General features: G+C 39.7%; 1 protein-coding gene across 1 annotated transcript in view; it reads left to right on the top strand.

Moving 5' to 3' along the window:
- Positions 1-21,440, top strand: part of SNX31 (sorting nexin 31) — a 67,256-nt gene that overhangs the window by 38,360 nt on the left and 7,456 nt on the right. Inside the window, exons 9-12 of the mRNA XM_036830584.1 lie at positions 7,304-7,396; positions 11,776-11,979; positions 16,670-16,783; positions 20,100-20,177. Coding sequence (XP_036686479.1) covers positions 7,304-7,396; positions 11,776-11,979; positions 16,670-16,783; positions 20,100-20,177 — 489 coding nt within the window. The remainder of the gene's footprint in view (positions 1-7,303; positions 7,397-11,775; positions 11,980-16,669; positions 16,784-20,099; positions 20,178-21,440) is intronic.

Genomic DNA, 21,440 nt, shown 5'->3' on the forward strand with positions numbered 1-21,440 from the left:
GTAGAATAGAGGTTACATGGGGCTGGGAGGAGGAGAGGAGTTATTGTTTAATGGGTATAGAATTTTTGCTAGGGATGATGAAAAAGTTTTAGGTATAGAGAGTGGTCTGGTTACACAACATTGTCAGTGTTTTTAGTGCCTCTGAATTGCATACCTATAGATGGTTAGAATGATAAATGTTATGTATATTTTAACCACAGTAACTAAATAAATACAATATAAATAGATAAATATTTTTAAAGAAGTAGAGTTTAGAGGGAGAAGAATTCTACTCCATTCTAACAATCTCTCCGAATTGGCAGCTGACGCTCCATCATCTAGGCTAATTTACATGAGCCCGGAAAGGATATCCCTGCTAATTTAAAGTCACGCATGGTCCCTAAATCTCACTTTAGCATAATCTTCTTTTTCCCTAAACCAACAAGTAGTGTACCTGCCCCCGGGGCCAGCCTCATGGGCAAGTGGCCTGTGGCGCTGCACTGCCCCCTGCCCTCCATGCTCCGACGGCCCCAGGCTTGTTGAATACTCTGCTGTCACATCTTGAAATTCTTGATTTTTTAACAAGGGACCCTGCATTTTCATTTCGTACTAGGCCCTGCAAATTATGTAGTCGGTCCTGCCTTACCCCTGCCCCTCAGTCTCCAGAAAAGTAAATTTAGAGTTTGGCCTCCTTTCCTTTCCCTACTTAACGTGGTGAAGGCTCTGCTCAGCCATGGTCAGCAGAGGCTGTCTCTGTGATGCACCACTAGTTACCCCCATCTCAGCTCCCGCCTGCTTCCCCAGCTCCCCGCCACTCTTCACCCTCATGAGGCAGCATCTTTGGAGGCCTGATCCTTTCCCAGGCTTGGCTTGCCGGTTGTGGGAGGGAGGTTTGGAAACTTCTTTTAAGGTGTTCCATGAGGTTATCCCTCAGTTTGTTCTCAAGCAGCAGAATGGTGGATCGAACTCCTGGCCTGTTCAAACCCTCCCACGGTTTTCTATTCCCTCAGACTAAGCCCCACATCCTGACGTACTTGCTTAATCTTCTCCTTAGCATTTCCACCATTTCACTATATATAACATTTTGTTTACTGTCTCTGTCCCTACTAGAATGATTTCTCCATGAAATTGGGAATTTGTTTTGTTCACTGCTGTATCTCCAGAAACTAGAACTATTCCCAGCATGACCTTAGCATTAAGCCTCCTGGGGGGCCTCTCACAGTACTAACTGTTTTAAATGCATTGTTTCATTTAAGCTTCATAATAATTCTGTCAAGCAGTTGGTACCATCTGCATTTTTAAGAAAAAGAAAAAATAACGTTTGCTGACAAAGGACTGAGTAGGCTTAGATGTGGAGGATTTAGGAAAGGGATTTAACACATTTGCAGGTGGGTTTTATGCAGTGCGGTTCTAAGCTGCTATACTCTGTGGCTTTTCATAAACTAAGGAGGTAGAATTGAAGAGAGGGGAGAAGTGTCAGGTCAGACATTACTTTTAATGAGCTTTGCAAGGGGACAAGGAAACACTGATAGAACCTCCTGCAGTACTTTGGTTGTAGCAAAAAAGTGAAAGGGTGGATTTTGATGCTTTGGTTTACAAAAGAGCATAGAAGAGGAAAAGCACATACTTCCTTAGGTGACTTCTGGTTTTGTTTTAAGCAATTACATTTGCTTTAATTGGATTATTTTAAGCAAGTCTTCATTTCGGAGTGGTTTGTTATGCAGCAATAGCTAACTGATACATAGCTGTTCATACTGTTTTCCCTTTAGTTGGATTAGGTATGTTGTTGACATATGTGTTGAGTCTAATTGTCATTTAAACTTACTTCATAAAGTATGATTCTGCATGGAATGGGAGTTATTGCTTACACAGAGAGGCAAAGAGTGGGTGGCAGGGTTCCCTTTTATACTGGAAAAGCAAATGTTCATCTTTGAAGAAATGACCGCAGTTCCATGTTTCACATTTTCTCGCAAAGCAACAACCAGGTGCTTTATGTTCCCAGAGAGAGGAAACTGCTCCGTTTTATACTAAGATTAAGCAAAAGGACTGCCTAGCACAGGCTGAACAGTGCTGCTGAAGGTGAGAGAAATTGCCACATGTCTCAGAAGAAATGAAAGCAATTACCAGCCGGAGAGACTGGCATGAGCAGTTCATGCACTGCACAGGACTGCCACATGGCACTGTGTTATAATTCAATTGGCAGTGTTTTTTCTTAGTGTCACACGAGACCATCATATTGTAAAATCAACGGAATCGTCAGTTTGACAAAATAGAGCATCATTTGTGTATATATCTCCCCCACTAGACCACCAGCTCCACACAGGGACCTTGGCTTTTTCAGCACAGGGCAGAGAACCTGGGTGTATGACTGAAGAGACACAGCAGACCCCAGCAATCAGAATGTCACAGGACTCACAACCTTAATACACATTTCTCCTTAGGTGATTTTTTAAGAGACCAAGACCATCTAGTAAATGATTTCCACGAAACTCTTCTAAATTCTAAGAAGGCAAATCAAAATATCACTTATTAAATAGTTAATGTTCACTATGGTATTTTTTATGGCTAGGATATAGTTTTGAGCTCGTTTCATATCCCACTTTGATCCATGTATACCCATGTTCAGTGTACTTACACCCCTGTTACATGAGCTGGAACATAATTTACCGTTTTAAATGCTTACTGAGGCTCTGTGCCATTCTTGCTGTTATGATACATTATTAGTGTCTGGTTTATTTGCCAGCACATCCTTCATTGAGAATGCATCACCTAATTCTAATATTGTTTCTGTGGCATGGTTTCCAGGGATACAGAGTAGTGAGAATTAGGAACTGCTAGCATCATAATACGATATTTACCTGTCTTCATTAAGGAGTTGTAAACCAGAGAGATATCGATGGTGTCTCCTCCTCTTATAGCTGGGGGAAAGATGGCTTCATGGAAAGCACACTGAATTGTAGTTTCAAAAATGCATTCTATCCCTTGCTCTGTCACTGGCTCTCTCTCTCTGGGTGACCTTGGGACGGTCACTTCATCCTTCTGGAACTGGAACTACAGTTTCTCCCTGTGAAGCGACGAGACTGAACTAATAGTCTCTAAGTAAGTTTTCTTCCAGCTTTAACAGACTGACATTCAAACCTTAGCTCTTTGCCTGGCAAAGTCTTCAAAAAACTGTAGTTGATGTCATAATAACCTGTGCCATTATCATTCCTTGAATTCGAGCGGAGCCCCTGAGAAATGGAAAGGGGGCCCCAGGGCAGCAGGAGGGAGGGAACCACAGTGCTGCCTCCTTTGGGAAGCCTTACTTGCCTTCTCCCTCCCTGCCCCTGTGGTATTTTGTTCTGCCCTCCATTATGGTGCCCGCACCTGGTATTGTGAATACTGGTTCACATAGTATCTCCCTAGCTAGACTCTGAATGGCCAAGGGCACAGACTGTGTCCTGGGTGCTTAGGATATGTGAGTGAGAAGCAATCATCCTTTTAAAAAGTTAATGGAAAAAGTTCTGAGGAGTTCTGATAAATAACAGTGCCATCATAATTAACCATTAAGGAATACTCTCAATTTTTTTAAAGCAAGCGTGTCCAGTGATGTCCCATGAGCCAAGTGGACTCCTGCAAGGTGTTTCCTTCCTCCTTCTTTTTTAAAATTTGAGTGACATTAAACAAAATGGAAGATTGCATATAAAAGTATAAGTTTCTGGATTTTCTAAAAAATACTGAAGGCTCAGTCAATTCTGGGCCTACATTCAGCAGGGCCACCACTGGCCCATTTACAATTTGTGCAAATTAGAAAAAGGTGCCCCTTCCCCCAGGCAGGCCCAGCCCTGCATCAGGGCCCATGGTACGATAAGGGGAGTGTGGGCTGACCACTAGCCTCCTAATACCCCCATGGCTCAGTGCCCTTGTATGGGCCCAATCTGCTCCCGCATTCCTGGCCTTGCTCTGCTCAGCCTCAAACGCCCAGAGCCAAGTGGCTGATGCCTTGTTTAAAAAGGCATGCACTCTCCATTTCTCACTACAAAAGCCTCTGCAGAGGGCACTAGCGTATGCGTGATTGAAGCTCATGAAAACCTTGACTTACGTGATTTCATGCAATTTTAAAAATTAGGTTCCACGTGAGTCTCCATCAGCCAGTCTTCGGGGAGCCATATAACTGAGTAGAGACATTTATCTAAACTTGACTCTCTCATTGTCTGCAGTGAGGTACTGTATATAATACATTTGAGTGATGACTTCTGAAGTCATAATCAGGGGCAAAGGTTTTCAAAGGTAGTAAAACAAAAACAGTTATGTTACCTCTCCTGTAGGACATGTAAATCTCTGTGTTTGAGACTCCCAGATCTTCTAATGATGAATGATGTATCTTTGGTTAGTACTTACGTACTAACCACCATGATTGCTGTTTACCTTGTATTTTTAGCCATGTTTCTCTTTGACATCGTTGCCCTGTTCTAACAGTCCTTACAGGGCTCTAAGATCAAGTAGAATTCTGGAAAGAAAAAGGTGTTTTCTTCTTCACACCCATGCTGATTCCATTCTGGTGTGGTGTCTAGGTTCAGTTTTGAGAATAGTTGGCAACAAGGAGAAAGCCTTGGCGTGTGTAGCTGCCTACGTGGTCAGAATTCAGTGTCTTGGGCAATAGGAGGAGGGCTTGGTGGAGTGGTCAGATCTGGGTTTTAATCTAACCCTTGCCACTTACTTACTGGGTTGTCTTGAAAGTCATAACCTCTCTGGACCTTGATTTTACCCATCTGTAAAATGGGGGTAAATGTTCCTAACCACAGAACAGTTTGGAAAAAGTCAATGAGAAAACTTATGTAAAACAGGTTCTCAACAAATAGTAGTTATTCTTCTTCTCCTCTCTAAATCCATCTCCTTTCCTCCAACCTAAAGGGCAGCGTCAAAAATTTATTCAGCTTTTCTTTCTCCTCTTGGAGATAAGGCATAACCTGTCCTTCAGTGATATGAGGGACATAACACATAGACTTACATTCAGACTAAGATATAAATAAGTGCTGATAATTGGCAAAGAATTGTTTGCAATTTTGCTGTATGTAAGGCATTGGACAAGATACACTGAGGTAAAGGACTCAGGCTCTTTCCTTGAGGTGTTAACAGTCTGAGGACCACTGGAAAACTCTTTTAAAGCATGATGGCAGCATAGCACAGGCTAAGTGTATGCAGCTGATGAGATGCAAAGCTGATCTCAGAGCCTGCCCTGGGGCCAGGCGGGATAAAGGGGTAAGGGAGGCTGGATGCCAGGAAAAGAAGGGAAGAGCACAGAAGAAATTGCTGAGGGTTTAAGTTGTCTTCAGGTGATTTCTGTCTTTAAGACCAGTGTTGTTCTGCTTAAATTGTCAGTGCAGATTAGGAAACAGAACTGAGCAGCCCATCAGGGAGTTGGAGTTTGGGAACACTAGCTGGTGGCAGTTACCCAAAGCTGAGCAAAAAGGGCCTAACAGTGTATTCACTTTTAATTGTTTTTCAATTGTAAAATTTGTTTTCATCTTATAAAACTATGCAAATATGGAAGAGCTCAAAAACAAAAGTAAACATCATCCCAAATCTTAAATCGACCATACGTATAAACTCAACTTTTTTGATGTGTTTATTTCATATACTACATTTCGCTCATATATACATCCATTTTCTTGACTCCTAAGTGTGGATACAAGGTCTTTTGGGTTTTGTTTTATATATATTTTTTGTTTTATAAAAACCAGGATCTACTACTATGCCCTTATTTTGTAACTTGACATTTTTTCAGGTATCAATGCATCACAGACTTTCCTCATGTTGTTAAATATTCTGTATAGTTTTAAATGATAACATAACCTATTATTTGGTTGTACCTAAACTCAATCACCTATTTTGGGGCATTTCATAATAGTACCTATTTCATAGGGTGGCTGTGAGGGTTGACTTTTTTCTTTATGCGGGGTGGGGGTGGGGGGAGGAGCGCTAAAATAATAGAAATTTATCCTCTCACAGTTCCATAGGCCAGAAGTCTGAAATCAAGGTGCTGGCAGGACCATGTTCCCTCTCAAGGTGCTAAGGGAGTTTCTGTTCCTTGCCTCTTCCATCTTCTGGTGGCTCTGAGCATTCCTTGGCTGGAATACTACACAGCCATAAAAAAGATGAAATCCTGCCATTTGTGACAACATGGATGGACATGTTGTATTTCACTCAGTGAAATACAACATTTTGCTGAGTGAAATAAGTCAGATGGAGAAAGACAAATGCCATGTGATTTCACTGAAATATAAATTAAATAATCAATAAATAATATGATAAAATAAATGAACAAACCAAACCAAACAAAAACAAATGCATAGATACCGAGAACAAATTAGTAGTTACTAGAGGGGGAGGGGGTGGGATTGACTTTTGTTTTAGAGCAATTAGAACATTGCCTGACACATAGTAAGCACTATACATGTGTTTGCCACTATTAATAGTTGAAAATTTTTCAGTATTACAAACAATAGTAGTAATAGCCTTATCAGTACATTTTCCCCACGTCTATGTTTATCATGCCTATAGGTGGTTTTAGATTTATATACCAAGTCACCTCCATAAAATTTTACCAGTTTAAATTGCATCAGATCTATATGAAACTTCCTGTTTCTCCAAACCCTTGCCAGCTCTGAATATTATATATATTTTTTGTCTTTGCCAGTTTGAGAGGCAAACAGATTCTTTGACTACTAGTGAGGTTCAATCTATATTTGTCATTTGGAATTCCTTTTTATTAATTGCTGATACATATCCTTTGTCCATTTTCCTATTAGGGATATTTACATTTTTACTATTGGTTTATGTAAATAAGATCAACTCTTTGCCACATATGATGCAGTCATTTCCCCTGGTTTGCCATTTGCTTCTTAGTTTTGTTCTTGGTGGTTTTATATACAGAAGTTTTTATATTTTTATGTAATTATACATTCATTTATATGACATTTTATCTTTGTATCTTAGAAAGGTATTTCCTATCACAAGATCAGATAAAAATACCTTTTATTTCCTTCTGGTTCTTTTATGGTTTTTACATTCGAATCTTTAACCTATCTGTGTTTATTTGATTGGGTGGTGTGGGGAAAGAGCTAGTTTTATTTTTTTTCCTAAGTGCTACCAGTTGTCCCCAAACCATTGAGAAATTGCTTCCCACATCCAACTAATTTAAAAAGTGACTTTTATAACATGCTAAATCCTTATATGTGTCCACTTGGGTCTGTTTTTATAGCCTTTCATACACGAGTATGTTTTTGTCAGATTAATTCATTTCTGTTAATTTTGCTAATTTAACAACTTATATTGTTTTAAGGCAATACAGGACATTGAAAAAGAATGGGCCAAACCCACAGAGGTGCAGAGGCAGAAATTAGAGGCTCTCCAGAAAGAAGACAACCAAACTAAGGTGAATGAAATATTGCACCAAGAGAAATCTCTTGGAAGGGAGTTAAAGAAACAGACTGGAATTGAGCTGTTTCTGTAATTTATAAACCCATGAAGCACTAAAAATGGGGCCTTTTTAAAAATGAGAATACTTTCATTGATTTTTCTTTTCATAAAATTAATAAAGGCTTATTGTTTAAAGATTCTAAAAAATACAGACAATATATTGTGAGTCCTTTGCCAGGTTAATTAATATAGACCTTCAACATCATTTTTAATGACACAGAGTATTCCATTTTATAGTTATGTTATCATTTAGCCAACCAATTTCCTATTATCGGAAGTCAGGTCGTTTCCAGGATTTGCTGCTATAAATCACGTTGGCAGCGAGCGCCATGAGGCCCAGGACTGAGTCTAATTTATACATACTTTGTGTGTTCCCAACCCCTGGTATGGTTCCTGGCTGAAAGTCCCTGAACACAGCAGCCAACATCCTCTATCTTTGAATACATGTTCTATTATTCTTTAGGATATATTTCTAAATGTCCATTTTTAAAACTTCCATAAATATGGTACCAACTCACATTCCTCCAAGCAGTGTATACGAGTCTGACAAGTCATATTTTAACAGAAGAAATGGCCTTTGCTTCATTGTGTTGTCTTTTTTTTTTATCCTTTATACTTTACAAGTGTTCACCACCAAAGCACTGATTTTGAAGAAAATGCCAACAAATTTAGAGGACTCATTTATACTTAGGTTGATATAGAAAGTAATTCTTCAAAGTCTACCATGAGAATTTTATTGCTGAGCTGCAAAAAAAGAGAAAAAGCATATACTGCCATGATTTAGTATTTCCCCCCTTAGTATTCCACCACAGCTTTGTCTGAGAAATTTTGAAGTTCAGTTTCTCTGTGTATTTGTAAATTTTTATAATTACAGCTTCTATTTTGATGGACAGCATATTGCTACTACTTTGGATACAGTTACCAGTTCTAAGGACGTTTCTGCTCTATAAACTTCTTAATTTAGTAAGAATGCTGTTTTTAACCATGTTGCTTGGCTCTACCAAAATTTGTATTTGTATTTTTGCCACAAAACAAATTTTCTTTTCTTTTTTTAAAAAATGTTTTATTTATTTATTTATTTGGCTGTGTTGGGTCTTCATTGCTGTGCGTGGGCTTTCTTCTAGTTGCAGTGAGTGGGACCTGCTCTTCCTTGCGGTGTGCAGGCTTCTCATTGTGGTGGCTTCTCTTGTTGCGGAGCACAGGCTCTGCTGTGGGCTTCATTAGTTGTGGCTTGCGGGCTCTAGAGCACAGGCTCAGTAGTTGCGGCACACGGACTTAGTTGCTCCGTGGCATGTGGGATGTGGGATCTTTCCGGACCAGGGCTCGAACCCATGTCCCCTGCATTGGCAGGCGGATTCTTAACCATGGCGCCACCAGGGAAGCCCTAAGTTTTATTTTCTATGTTGAATGTTTTACCTGATTTTATCATACTATTTTGATAGTGGTCTTTTAAAAAGCTCACTTTGAGTGCATGAAATTAGTCCTCTAAATTTTCCTTGCATTTTGTTCAAAATCAGTGCTTTAGTGGTTGGCCAAATATAAAGAATAAAAAAAAAACACAATGAAGCAGAGGCCATTTCTTTTGTTAAAATATGTCTTGTTTGTCAGACTCATCTATACTGCTTTGGGACAGGGTATGCGTGGGGTTTTTTTTCATTTGAAAAAATATTGAACCATTATTCAAGTTAACAAATGATTTTCTCTTGAAGCATCTGAGAATACTGCTATAAAACCAGCATTATTTAAGTGTTTGTGAAGTTCTGCTAATGGAGTGAACACATTAACAACTATTGCTTAATTTTATGCACATGTACAAGAAAACTTGGAATTGAAAATGAGTGAAATTAATCTAAAGGAGCAGTCATTTGTTCTAAACCAGAGAGAGGCTAACTATGGCCCATGGGCCACTGTTTGTGTAATGAAGTCCACGGGCACGCAGCCACACTCATTCATGCATATATTGTCAAAGGCTGCCTTTGTGCTAGAGTGGAGGAGGTGAGTAGCTGCGATAGAGATCATATGCCCACACAATTGAAAATATTTACTACGTGGCTCTGCAGAAAAGTTTGCCAGGGCTTCCCTGGTGGCACAGTGGTTAAGAATCCACCTGCCAATGCTGGGGACATGGGTTCGAGCCCTGGTCGGAGAAGATCCCGCATGCCGCAGAGCAACTAAACCCTGCGCCACAACTACTGAGCCTGAGCTCTAGAGCCCGTGAGCCACAACTACTGAGCCCACGTGCCACAGCTACTGAAGCCCGGGCGCCTAGAGCCTGTGCTCCACAATAAGAGAAGCCACCGCAAGGAGAAGCCGGCACCACAGTGAAGAGCAGCCCCTGCTCGCCACAACTAGAGAAAGCCCGTGCGGAGCAATGAACACCCCACGCAGCCAAAAATAAATAAATTTATTTTTTTAAAAAAAAGTTTGCCAAACCCTGATCTAAATGAAAATACATAACCATACCTTCAGCAGTTACACATGTTAAATTATCTTTTTCAGGCACTTTTTTTTTTTTTTTTTTTTAGGCCACGCCATGCAGCATGCGGGATCTTAGTTCCCAAACCAGGGATCAAACCCATGCCCCCTGTACTGGGAGCACAGAGTCTTAACCACTGGACCGCCAGGGAAGTCCCTTTAAAGTACTTCTTAAAAGAACTAATTTTCAGGAATTCCCTGGCAGTCCAGTGGGTAGGACTCTATGCTTTCACTGCCGTGGCCCATGTTCAATCCCTGGTTGGGGAACTAAGATCCTGCAAGCTGTGCGGCAGAGCCAAAAGCAAAACCAGAACTAATTTTCAAATAGATAATCCTTTTAGATTTCTGTCCTCTGGTTTTCACACAGTCAGTAATATCAGTGCACCTCCTTTGAATGGCAAATGCCAGCCAGCATTTTGAGCAAAGTACTTATCCATCAACAACTTTCTTGAGAAATGGAGCTTAACTTTTAATTAAACAAATACTTTCATCTCTTTTAGAACATTGCAGCCAAGAGTTTATTACAAATTTTTTAAGTGTTACCAAAGAATAAACTAAATTAAATTTATTTTAATTTAAGTTAATTAAATTAAAGATTTATACCATATAATAAAAAAGAACTTTTGTAGTAAAAGCCATGAAACTCTTCTAAATGCTCTGTGACAAGATTGCTCAGCCCGGGTCCCCACCCACACAGGTAGGTAGCATCTACTTACAACCTGTCATTTCTGTTGTTGCCCACTGACCCAGAGGGAGGCCCGGCAGCTTAACGCATCTCCTAAACTGAATGCATGGGCTGCAGCACAATGAGCTGGTCCAACATGTGGCCAGGAGGGACAGTAGCCTGGAATCCTCTGCCATCTAGTAGCAAGAGTCAGCTGTCCCTCACCGCATATATCTCAGCAGGTTTCCCTTTATCAGAGAGCGCTCACGTAGTCCTTGAAAGGGAGGTGTCAGTTACCTTGCTTCAGGGAAGGATTGGGAGAGAGCCAGGTTGTCACTGGGTGGTCCTTCTGACTTAACCATGTGGTAAAGTGAGAACTACCTTCTCTGAACACACGTCTCCCACCCCATCAGGCAGGACCATGGTGAAGGCTGGGAGAACAAGGTGGAGGTCCCTAAACTGATACCAGGTTATTTGAATGCAGTCATTAATAATCACTTTTTTTAAAAAAAAAAAGTCCTCAATAGACATTAAAAGACAGGATGCCAGGACCACAGGTGTGAAATGCAGCTGTCCTCTGTTCTTGAGTAACATCAGAAGCAGAGGGAAAATCTAAACCTTAAGCATCACTAACATTAAACATTCCCTTGGCACTTTTGGGCTGTGGAACTCTACTTAGAGAGAAGACTCACTCTTGCCCTCATTTCATTGCCATTTCCAAAAACTCTGTCTCTGACAATTAATGCCACCAGCATATAAAACAGCCTGTAAAAATCAACTACTTTCCTGATCTCAGCTTAGTTTCTTAAAACACAGCATTTTAAACATACACTTTTTGTTTATTTTGCTGCTATAATCTGCTGAGCTAGAATCCTAACTATTCATTCGATTTCCTTCTACTCTTTTCTTCCTTCTTCATTCACACATCGAATATTTTTATTTCCACTCTGTCTGAGCACTGTAACAGGAGCAGGAACACAGTGGTCAACGAGGCAGGACACACCATGAACGTGGGCAGCCTTTATTGTCAGCACAAGGGGCATTGTCTTCATTTGTATCGTCCAGAAGAAAAAGGTGCTTTCACTGTGACTCCGTTCCATGTGTTGCATTAGAATGGTAGTAGCTTCTGACATGAGATTTTCACCTGCTTCAAGCAGTCTTTTGCTTCCTCCATCCCCCACCCCCCTTTGGAGCAGTTTTTGGAGCTATCCCAAGAGGTGTGGCACTATGGATACGTGCAGCTGGATCCCTGTACCTGTGACTACCCAGAACCCAGCTGTGGGACCGTTCTTTCTGTTGGCAATAATGAGATCAGCTGCTGCATAACCCTGCCTGATAACCAGACCCAGGATGTCATTTTCCAGATGAACAGAGTGAAGTGCTGGCAGGTCACTTTCCTTGTGAGTATCTTGGCAGCTTGCCTTACCCATGATTTAAATCCTCCACCCATGATATTAAAATCCTAGTGTTCTTGGATGACAACAGTGGTATTGGGGAGACAGATTTGCCATTCGAATCAGTACCTTGAGTGGACTGGCATCTAAGCCACAGTAAACATCACCTAGTGGTAAAAACCTGTCTATTATCTGTTACAAGTTCCCCACTGTTGCTGTAGAGACAACCATCTTCCCACCTTCCACCTTCAGGCTTCTTTACTGCTTGAAGGGTGTTTAAAGTAATAACAACGAGTAGCAATAGCAGCTACCATTTATTGAGCACTCAATACGTACTCAGTACCTACAAGATCTCTATGCTTGGAAACTGAACGCTGCCCATCAGAGCTATTTTTAAGGATCCCTGGCATCATATCTACATTGCCATCTCCTCCCAAGAGAAACCCTTCTGATCAGACTTACTGAGTGCCTACTTTGTACCAGGTGCTGTGCTGGGCAATGCCACATCTGCTATTTAATTAAGTTCTTAAAAATAACCCAGTGAGCTAAGAGGGATTATCCCCTTTACACAGGAAATGGAGGTTAACTAGTAGAGGATGAATGCTACTAGAGCAACCATGAGACCCAGTTGCTAAATCCATGAAACCCACAGGGATTTTTTAGCTGGCTTGGTACTAGGCCTGTCTGTGGCATTTGATACAGTCAACCATGTCTTCCTTTTCAAAACTTCCCCTGCTTCCTCCCCTAATTTTGTGGGCTGCCTCTCTCTCTGACTACTCCTGAAATGCTGGTGTTTCCTGGGGTTCCATTTCTAGCATCTTTCCCCTACATATTCCCTGAAATCAATTACAGACGACTGGTTAAAAGTCCAGTATTTCCTACTGCATTCATGACGTCTTCACCAAGTGTTTCATAGACACCGCAAACTCAACCTTTCCCCAAGCCAGATCCATGTTTTCCCTCTCATGCCCATCCTAAGGTTCTTCCTCCTGTGTTCCCTATCTTGATAAAGGGAACCTCTACCACCACTCCTTAATTGCCAAACCAGCAATCTTGAAATAATCTCTGGCTTTTCTCTTACCTTACATGGTTTTTTAAAAAAAAAAATTTTTTTATTGAAGTATAGTTGATTTACAATGTTTCAGGTGTACAGCAAAGTGATACAGTTTCATATATATATATATATATATATATATATATATATATTCTTTTTCAGATTCTATTCCATTATAGGTTATTATAAGATATTGAATATAGTTCCCTGTGCTATACAGTAGGTCCTTGTTGTTTACTTTACATATAGTAGTGTGTATCTGTTAATCCCAAATTCCTAATTTATCCTCCCCCCACCTTATACATTTAATTGCTGATAGAGACCTATCTATTCTATGACCCTGCTATCCCTCAAAACTCTCCCTTCCTCTCTGCCGTCACAGCTTGGTCTCAACATTTCCTGCCTGGATGAAATCCACAGCCTCCTAACCCTTCTTTCTGTGCCACTCTTTCCCTCTGGGGGTCAGAAAAAAATATATCATATGATTTCAGGCTTTTTAAACTATGGGAACTTGTTTTGTGGCTCAAAGTTTGGTCTATCTTGAAATGTCCAATGTGCATTTGAAAAGAATGTAAATATACACTGCCACTATTGGGTAGAATAGTCTATAAATGTCAATTATGTCAAGCAGTTGATGGTGTTCAAATAGCCTCTTTCCTTACACATTTCTCTCTACATGTTCTGTCAGTTATTGTGAGGAGTGTTAAAATCTTCAACTATAATTGTGGATTTGTCCATTTCTTTGAGATATATCAGTTTTTTCCTTCTTTTCCTGCCTTCTTTTGACTGAGTGACTATTTTATGATTCTACTCATTTGCACTGTTGTCTTTTTTTAATACCTTTTAAATTTATGGTTATTTAAGAGATTTTAATATATATCTTTAACTTATTACAGTCTACTTTCAAATATTACACTATTTCACAAAAAGGGTAAAAACCTTACAACAGTGTACCTCTATTTGTCCCTTCTGTCCTTTGTGGTATTTGTTGCTATACTTTATTTCTACATATAAGCCTCATGCTATATTATAATTATTTTTGCTTTAAACAGTTAATTATTTTTTAGGTAAAGTTTTAATTTTGACATAATTGTAGATTCACATGCAGTTGAAAGAAATGGTACAGAGATCCTGCATACACTTTACCCACTTTTCTCCAATTATTACATCTTACAAAACTATAGTACGACATCACCACCCAGGGTATTGACATTGATACAATGAAGAGTCAAGGCATTTCCATCACCACAAGGATCTCTCATGTTGGCTTTTTATAGCTGCATCCACTTTCTCCCACCCCCATCCCTCCTTAAACCCTTGCAACCACTAATCTATTTGACATTTTCATATTGTATCATTTCAAGAATATTATATAAAACTTTTGGAGGTAATGGATATATTTATTACTTGATTGTGGTGATGATTTCATGTATATATGCATATGTCCAAACTCTTCAAATTGTGTACATTAAATATGTGCAGTTTTTTGCATATCAATTATACCTCAACTGAAAAAACAAACACGCATAAAACAAGGTTATGTATTGATCAGTTGATGAAAATGTTGTGACCAGAGGTTCACAGGAACCTAAACCTATATTTCCCCTTGGGCTGTTTTTCAGTACCCACTAATTTAGTGTTTATGGTATCATTATAGAACATGACTACTGTGAATAATAAGAATTGACTGTGTTTAGGAGGTAAAAATATAAATAAAAACAAGGAATTGATTACCTTAAAAAATAAAATAATATTACATGAGTATAATCAAACATTATGTAGCCTTTTGGGATTTTCTTTACTTAGCATAATTCTTTGGAAATTCATTCAGCTTGTTGTGTATTTCAGTAGTTTGTTTCTTTTTGTTGCTGAGCGGTATTCCATGGTAGGGAATGGCTAAAATTTGTTTAACTACTATCTAGTCGTTTCCAGTTTTTAGCTATTATGAATAATGCTTCTATAAATATTCATGTATAAGCTTTTGTCTGAGCACAAGTCTTCATTTTTCTAGGATAAATGCCCAAGAGTGCAATTTCTGGGTCATGTGGAAGTTGCATATTTAATTTTTTAAGAAACTGCCGAACTGTATTCAAGGGGGCTGTGCCAGTTTACATTCCCACCAGTGATGTATGAGCAATCCAGTCTCTCTGGATCCTCCTCAGCAATTGGGTGTTTTCACTATTTTTTATTTTATCCACCCTGATAAGTGTTTAATGGTATTTAATGATTTGATTAGATTAGCTTTTCTCTCATGGCTAATGATGTTGAACATCTTTTCATGTGCTTATTTGCCATCTGTATATCTTCTTAGGTGAAATGTCTTTTCATGTCTTTCGCCCATTTTCCAATTGGATTGTTTGTTTACTGTTGAGTTTTGAGAGTACTTAAATTTATTCTAGATACTAGTCCTTTGTTGGATGTGCGGTTTGCAAATATTTTCTTTCACTTTGCAGTTTTTCATTTTCTTAATAGGGCCTTTTGCAGAGCAAAAGATTTTAATTTTGATGAAGTCTAATTCATCTGTTTTTTTATTGCGTTTCTGGTGTCAAGTCTAAGAATTCTTTGCCAAACCCTAAATCCTGAAGGATTTTTCCCTGGGTTTTTTTTTTGTTTTTTTGTTTTTTCCCCTAAAAGTTGTATAGTTATAGGTTATACATTTAAGTCCATGACCCATTTTGAGTTAATTTGCATATAGGGTGTGAAATTTAGAACATGGTTCCCATTTTTTGCCTATGGAAGTCCAATTGCTCCAGCACCACTTGTTGAAAAGGCTATCTTTTCTCAGTTGAACTGCTTTTGTACCTTTGTCAAAAATCAGTTGTGCACATTTGTGTGGGTTTATTTCTGGATTCTCTGCTCTGTTCCACTGATCTTTGTGTCTATCCCTCCACCAATACCACACCATCATTCTCTTCCTTTGTAACAGTTTTAGTGAGATATAATTCATAAACCATGCAATACATGTGCCACCCTCCAGGAGGGCAGCATTTCCTGACAGTCCTACCTAGAGAGCCACAGCGAAGAGGGAAATTTTTCCCAAGGGAATTTGAAACTCCAGTTCTAGAAGAGAAAGGGATAGATGCTGTATAGCAAAAACCACAGGGGCTTTCTCCAGGCTTTCAGGATCTGGCCCTACCCTGCTTCTCTAAGTCCCTTTTCTCACCACCCCCCCATGCCTCGCAGTCTGTGCTTCAGCCATACTCCAGTGTGTCAGGTTCCCTCAGGCCTCAGTGCATTTGCACTTGTTTTTTCTTCTACCAGGAACCACTTGTCACCATCACCCCCCTTCCCCCAAAAAAAACATACAACAAACTTGGATAATTTCTACTTCTGCTCAAATAACACCACCCTCCTCCCCCCCCCCCCCCCCCCCCCGCCCCAGCCTCCTCCAGCCTTCCTTTACATTCTAGTCTGGATTAGGTGTCCATTCCTATTTACTTCCATAGACCTGTATTCATTTCCCTTATAATATTGATACTTATTACATCACACTATGATGATTTGCTTTAATGGCTCCCAAATAGATTGATACTTATAGTTTCTTGAGAATAGGAATAGTCTCACTTGTTTTGATATTTTGCCCAGCACATAATAGCCACTTACATTCCTACTGAATATCAAATAATATCTTTTCCTTTGTAGGGGACTCTGCTGGATACAGATGGGCCCCAGCAAACTCTCAACCAGAACTTAGAGCTCAGATTTCAGTATAGTGAGGATAGTCACTGGCAGTGGTTTGTTATTTACACCAAACAGGTAAGTTCTTAAGGCAGAGCAGGAAAACCTTCTGTGCTAAAATGCTCTCTTGCACTCTGGGGTGGACAAAGCACATTACCCCAAACCAACTGGAGCAGAGTACTAGAGTTTGCTACACATGCTCTTTTGAGCCTGTAATGTCATTTATTTTGTTTGGTTTCATTTTATTTTATTTTACTAGTCACCAAAGCTTTCATATCAGTTAGAAATGAATTTAGTTACCAAGTAACAGAAGACTCAACTAACAGTGACTTAGACCATGGGTCAGTAAACTTTTTCTCAAAGAACCAGTTGGTAAATATTTTAGGTTCTGAGGTTCATATGGCCTCTGTTGCAACTACTCAACTCTATTGTAGCACAAAAGCAGCCACAGACAATACATGAATGAATGGGTGTTTCAATAAAACTTTATTTATAAAAAGAGGTGGGGTGGCTAGATTTGTTTGCCAACCCCTGGCTTAGACAATACAGATATTTATCATCTCATTTAATAAGAATACTGGAGGCAAATGATTGGCATCTCTATAATTCTTTTGGCATTTTCCAAGTAGATAAAAGCTATCCCTTTTATCTGGAAAGCAAAAGCCTTACCCCAGAAGCCCCCCAGTAGACTTTCCATTTTGTCTCATTGGCTGGAACTGGGTCACATGAGCACTCCTAGCTTCAAGGGAGTCTGGGAATCAAGCATTTAGCATAGAGGAACTGGATTCATGATCAGTTTAGAATAAGCCTCATTGCCTAGAGCTGGGTACTTCCAAAATCAGTGTTCTGTTACGAGGGAAGAAGGAACAATGGCTGTTGGGTAGCAATAATTAAATTTGAAGTAAATTTGAAATAATTGAAATAAAAAATCCATTAAAAAATCTAATTTCCTAAATGCCAAATCCAATTGAAAATTCTTCTTACCAAGATAAACTATTTCAGTTTGGAGTCTAAACTACAAAAGTTCTAAAATGAAACCAAAATATCAAAGTAATCTTTGCATCAACATTATATTCAACTTGAGTCCCTGGTGATCATACTCACTTCTGTGTTCCATGGAGCATTCTGGTTTCAGGCACAAAGCTCCCTTTCAACTCTCTACTGGTACAGGGGTGATCAGGAGATAATAGATATCAACGTCCTCTGAATAACACAAAGTACTAAACCAACATCCTAGGTTAAAGAAATGTCTCCCCAGGTTCACCTTAAATAGAAAACATTCTTAGGGAAATGATAGGATGGTTTGCCGAGGCAAGATCTGCAGTCACTTGGAGAGACACAGAGAGATTTTGGCAGTGAAACCACGCCCTTCCGCTAGAATGTTATGTGCAGTAGTTAAATTTTATTATGGTCTTTTAATCTAGTCCGAGGCAAATGAGTTTAAGCCACTATAGAGACGTGCAATAAACATTCTTTTAAAGGATTCCTGGTAAGGTCGTATTTCCTTTGGAGTGTGGGTTTATTGATATGCACCCAAGAGCTGCTTCTGCAAAAGACAGAAATGTGGCTTGTGTGCCTTGCAAATACAAAAAAGGGCTGGGGCCCAAATCGTTCCTGAGCCCCTTAAACGGAAGCTCAGTCCCTTCATATTTAATAAACCTTACCTGGCTTATAGCAGAATCCTAACCTACATATCTCTGTACTTTGTACAGGAGTATGGAATCAGTCCCCACCTTGTGAGACACCACTAAACACCCTTCCTAGCTGCATCAGCTCAGAGTTTGTTGTTTTAACTATTTCATACCCTGGTTTTGTGTAGGTTACATATATGCACAGATAAACGGGGTTAGTTTTCAGCTAAACCAGGAAGGCAAATTTTGTTTCTGTGTATAAACCCCACATCTGTCACTCTTTTCCTTGTTGGTGGAAGCCCTTTCTTTTCCCTTCCCTCCTTTCTCTCCCCTTGAATAAAATGCAACCCATCATGCTGTACAGTCCTGCAAAACTTTGGAATGCTCCCTCTGTGTGGCCCAGTCGCCCTCTAATTCTGCTTTCTATGTCCTGTCCTCCAAGAGTTTTCTATATCGGCTACCACCCCCAGCTGAGTTTTCTCTCCCTCTCCCCCCTCCTCCTCTCCATCATTTCCCCAGTCCCCAGCCACCCTGTTCAGTGACCATCCTTGGGCACAAATTTATACCAAAGTTCTATAGCCTCAAGCTTTGAGCTTCAGTTGTCTCAAACCTCAGTCGGGCTGAATAAGAAAAGAACAAGCCAAGAGTTGAGAGCAGAAAAAAAGAGGGGAAGAAAAGGATTTGTGGGAAAGGAGCAAATGGGAAAATCACAGGGAACCTTAAACTTGGCACATGGGGTGAAGTTCCTGGAAAAAGGAAGCCCCGGCTTTTGTGCAGCAAGGTGGATGACGTGTGTCTTGGCACTAACAGCGATGAGCCAGAAATAAGCCACAGGTGATGTTGGCGGCAACTGACAGTCTTGACAGTGAATGATTAAAAATACCAGAAAATTTAAAAATGAAGAAAAACAACTAATTTTGTCTTTAGTTCAGTAAAAGCCATAAGGTACTAATATATTCTTTCAAACAGGTTAGTATGTATGCCTAATAATAGGTCTCTCAGTCATTATGCATACAGTTAAATATAAGATTGACCATAATCAGTTGATTTGATTGCAATTATAAGCAGTTTTTATTATTTGTTGCTCATAAGAGATGAGCTGTTTACAAAGTAATAGAAAAAAAAGGGATGTAAGGGGGAAGTTTTGAAAGGGAAAAAGATTAATAATGAGATCCTGGTCATTTTTAATCTACCTTTTAAAAAATTCCTGCAAATATATCCATGTAATTGAGAAAATTTATGGTTATTTGCTAATTATATCTTATGCAAATTAATGAAAGTTAAAGAACTCTAAATTCTTTTTTTTTTTAATTAATTAATTTATTTATTTATTTTTGGCTGCGTTGGGTCTTTGTTGCTGCATGAGGACCTTCTCTAGTTATGGCGAGTGGGGGCTACTCTTTGTTGCGGTGTGGGGGCTTCTCATTGCAGAGCATGGGCTCTAAGTGCGCGGGCTTCAGTAGTTGTGGCATGCAGGCTCAGTAGTTGTGGCACACGGGCTCTAGAGTGCAGGCTCAGTAGTTGTGGCGCACGGGCTTAGTTGCTCTGCAGCACGTGGGATCTCCCCGGACCAGGGCTCGAACCCGTGTCGCCTGCGTTGGCAGGCGGATTCTTAACCACTGCGCCACCAGGGAAGTCCCCTAAATTCTTAAAAGCATACTGTTGTAGGGCAGAGCACAAAATCTGCTTCGCTGTATGAAGAGGGAAGGAAGAGAATGAGGATCTCTTCAATTGAGAGAGTTCTTTATTTCTGGGTTTCTTAGGCTTTTTTGCTGAGTAGCTGCTTGAAAAAGATGATCTCAGAAAAGATGGCAAAGCAAGCTGCAGAGAATCCAGAAATGGTAAGTGCTCTTATCTGTGTATATGTTTCACTTTGTTTCCACCATCAGCTGACACTAAACTACACTGATGAATTCCCTGGGCCAGCAAGTCTGGTCCTCAAGGGAAGAACCCAACTGCCCAGAACTGAGCTTCTCTGCCTTCTGGGAGCTTAGTCTTCAGAATGCAAGCCATTTTTTCCAAGGAGAAGTTATCCTTGGATTGCTGAGAACGCTCTAATCCTCTACTCTGTATCCTTGTATTTCTACCTTCCCCCAAATGGAAGACTCCAGATTTACCACAAAAGCAACATCATAAAGACAGGATCTTAAGAGGTCTTTAACACAGCAGCGATGAGCTTACATAAGCTCTGCAGTTTTGTCTCTAGAAAGAACTCACAGCCTCTTAATACTTCCATGGTGCCAAATTAAAATGCCTTTAGCAGTTTGGAGAAGCCATTGAGTAAAAGAAGCTCTCAAGGCTATAATTTTTCCTCAATGTAAAATTTACTTTGTTTTTCTAGTCTTCATCTCTTCAATAAAGGCCTAGTTACTCACTGAAAGTGTTGGTGCTATAAAGAGAGTTCCTGAGATTTTAAACTTGCTACTTGCCTTGTCACCATCATGAAAAAAGCTTGTCCCAAATAAGATAGTACAGTTTGGTTTTAAATAAAAAATGATTACAAATACTAATGCTTGCTTGACATTTATAAACATAACTCTCTTGCAGAATAGTACACTGGTCTTTAAAAATACAACAGAAAATATTTGAAAACTTTCCCTAATGTTTTCATTTAATTTTAGTGTTTTATAAAAGGGTGGATAATACCATTAGTTTAACATTGATCTTTACTTGACTTAGCAGCTTTTTTCTAAGAAAAAACTTGCATTTTATACTTATTTCTCTTTCTTCTAGAACTGAAAATATTTTCCCAGGGAAGATAAAATTTACTGCCCCTTGGTGTTCGAACACTTCAAAATGTACTAGAAAGTAGCAAATCAAAGCAATAAAAGAATCAAGGATGCTTTTTTTTTTTTTAATTAAGAACGTGTCTTTTTTCTTTTCTTTTTTTGGCTGTGTTGGGTCTTCATTGCTGCACATGGGCTTTCTCTAGTTGCGGCTAGCAGAGGCTACTCTTCATTGTGGTGTGCGGGCTTCTCATTGTGGTGGCTTTTCTTGTTGCAGAGCACAGGCTCCAGACACACGAGCTTCAGTAGTTGCAGCACACTGGCTCAGTAGTTGTGGCACACAGGCCCTAGAGCACACAGGCTTCAGTAGTTGCGGTG

Source organism: Balaenoptera musculus, chromosome 17 (genome assembly GCF_009873245.2).
Source record: "Balaenoptera musculus isolate JJ_BM4_2016_0621 chromosome 17, mBalMus1.pri.v3, whole genome shotgun sequence".
Lineage (NCBI taxonomy): Eukaryota > Metazoa > Chordata > Mammalia > Artiodactyla > Balaenopteridae > Balaenoptera > Balaenoptera musculus.